The sequence below is a fragment of the Epargyreus clarus genome, unplaced genomic scaffold (genome assembly GCF_041222505.1).
Source record: "Epargyreus clarus isolate Ecla_fem2 unplaced genomic scaffold, WU_Ecla_fem_2.2 ptg000003l, whole genome shotgun sequence".
Taxonomy (NCBI): domain Eukaryota; kingdom Metazoa; phylum Arthropoda; class Insecta; order Lepidoptera; family Hesperiidae; genus Epargyreus; species Epargyreus clarus.
In genome coordinates, this window is record NW_027332211.1 from 12,367,228 (window position 1) to 12,370,059 (window position 2,832).

The 2,832-nt window shown below is 43.1% G+C and overlaps 1 protein-coding gene across 1 annotated transcript; it reads left to right on the top strand.

Moving 5' to 3' along the window:
- Positions 1-495: 495 nt before the first annotated feature.
- Positions 496-2,592, top strand: LOC140748265 (ATP-dependent DNA helicase pif1-like). The gene has a single exon (XM_073081050.1). The coding sequence runs from the start codon at positions 496-498 to the stop codon at positions 2,590-2,592; it is 2,097 nt and encodes a 698-aa protein (XP_072937151.1).
- Positions 2,593-2,832: the final 240 nt, after the last annotated feature.

Here is a 2,832-nt window from a genome sequence, read left to right on the forward strand (position 1 = left end):
AAATGCACCAAAAAGTATCCAAGGGCGCTTTTAAAAGATACTCAAACTAACGACAAAGGCTATCCTTTGTACAGGCGTAGAACACCAGGAGATGGCGGCCGTACGATAACTCTAAAAACCCGAGGTGGAACACAGGAAGTATTGGTTGACAATAGCTGGATTGTCCCATATTCTCCTCTTCTGTCTAAAATTTATAACTGTCACATAAATGTAGAGTTCTGCAATACGGTACAGGCGATAAAATATATTTGTAAATATATAAACAAAGGCAGCGACCAGGCTATTTTTAACATTCGACAGCAAGGGAATGTTAATATTGACCCGAGAGATGAGGTGCAAACGTATCGAGCCGGTAGATATGTTAGTAGTAACGAAGCAGCGTGGCGGATCTTGGGTCTGCCTCTGCATGAAAGACACCCAACAGTCACTCACCTTGCGGTTCATCTGCCTAATGGTCAGCGGATTTACTTCACTGAAAACAATTTTAGAGAGAGAATGGCCGCACCACCCAAGACGACACTAACTGCATTTTTCCTGCTTTGCCAAAATGACGCATTTGCAAAAACATTACTTTATGTTGACGTACCCCGCTACTATACATGGAACGTGTCGTCGAAAGAATGGAAACGTCGTTTACAAGGCACACCTGTCGACGGCTGGCCAGGCGTGAAGGCAGGAGATGCTCTTGGGCGCATTTACACAGTGCATGTTAGTAACTTCGAATGTTACTGTTTGCGAATGCTGCTGAATGTAGTACAGGGCCCCACTAGCTTTTTGGATCTAAAAACAGTTGACGGCCAAGAACTTGAAACTTTTCGACAAGCGTGTGAGAAGTTGGGGTTGTTGGAAGATGACAACCACTGGGATGCCACAATGGAAGAGGCAGTGCTGTGTCGCTCTCCTTCGCAAATAAGAGAACTATTTGCAATATTGATATGCACTTGCGGTTTATCCAATCCTCTTCAACTATGGGATAAGTATAAATCTGCATTATCGGAGGATATCTTGCATAGATTTGAAAGGATGTATCAAGTCAACAATGATCTATGTTTCAATGAAGCACTGAGACATATAGAGGACAAAATAATAACGATTTCCGGTAAGAAATTGTCTGACTTCGGTATGCCTACACCAGAGCGTCGAGGCGAGTTGTCGACCGATTTGATCAAAGAGCTAAGCTACGATATTGCTTTATTAGACGCTCAGGTCAGCGAAACTGAACCACGCCTGCTACCCGAACAAAAAAACATTTATAACAAAATATTACAACGAGTTGAGCTTGACAAAGGCGGCCTTTTCTTTCTTGACGCCCCGGGCGGTACAGGTAAAACATTTTTGCTTAATTTGCTTCTAGCAAAAATTCGTAAGGACCGTAAAGTTGCATTAGCGGTGGCTTCCTCTGGGATCGCTGCAACATTGCTGAGCGGTGGACGAACGGCACATTCGGTTTTTAAATTACCTCTTAATCTGGTGAGCGAAGAAACCCCAACGTGCAACATCAGTAAGAGCAGTGCCCGTGGCGCCCTCTTGCAACAATGTATGCTGATCGTGTGGGACGAGTGCACTATGTCACACAAACGCGCCATTGAGGCGCTTGATCGCTGTCTACAAGATATTCACAGCAATCGAAAGTTGATGGGTGGTGTGGTAGTGTTATTGGCAGGGGATTTTAGACAGACTTTACCTGTTATCGAGAGAGGCACTGCAGCAGATGAAATTAACGCATGTCTAAAAGCCTCATATCTGTGGTCTAAAGTTGAAAAGCTTTATCTTACCACTAACATGCGAGTCCAGTTATTCAGCGATGTCGAATCAGGAGCATATGCTCAAAAACTGCTAGAAATTGGTGAAGGCCACCTAAACACCGACCAAGAAGGTATGGTTCTTTTTACACAGCAATTTTGTCATGCTGTGGAGACAGAAAACGAACTTATTGAACAAGTTTTTCCGAATCTGCAACAAAATATTCTTGACGAAAATTGGTTGTGTGAAAGAACCATATTGGCACCAAAAAATGAGACTGTTGCGAAAATAAATAAAAAAATCTTGGCCGAAATAAACAGCGAAACATCAATGTATAATTCCATTGACACAGTTATGTCATCCGATGACACTACAAGTTATCCCGTAGAGTTCCTAAACTCTTTAGAGTTGTCCGGGGTGCCATCACACAAGTTGGAATTAAAGGTAGGTGTACCCGTTTTGTTAATGCGTAACCTGGATGCGCCAAGATTATGCAACGGTACTCGGTTGCGAGTTACCGAATTAGGAAGGCATATAGTGAAGGCTACAATTTTAACTGGAGAAGCCAAGGGAGACAATGTTCTTATACCGCGCATCCCAATCATACCCAACAACTTGCCATTCAATTTTAAACGCCTGCAGTTCCCATTAAAAGTCGCATTTTCAATGACGATCAACAAATCGCAGGGTCAAACCTTGAAGGTAGCAGGCCTACATTTGGGCACGCCATGTTTTTCTCACGGTCAGCTCTATGTGGCTTGCTCACGTGTTTCCAAAGCGAAGAATCTGCATGTTTATGCTGAAGGAAAAAGATCGTTAAATGTAGTTTATAGGAGCATACTGCAGTAGCTACCTATAGGCCTATGATTAGGGCTCTGCAGTGCTTAGTTACCGTATTTCTTACTTATTACTAGAAGACGGGACGAACCTGAAGTCCACGCGAACGAAGTCGCGGGCAAAAGCTAGTAAGTCGATATATGGAAGTCGGGAACGAATTTAACCTTCAATAAAACGTGTGGCGCATAAGTTAAACAATCTTACCAACTGGTCTTACGGAAAACATCAAAACGACGCGCTAAGATACTCGTA

Excerpts from the sequence above, each read along its gene's own strand:
- LOC140748265 (XM_073081050.1), top strand. The coding sequence starts at position 496 with ATGGCCGCACCACCCAAGACGACACTAACTGCATTTTTCCTGCTTTGC.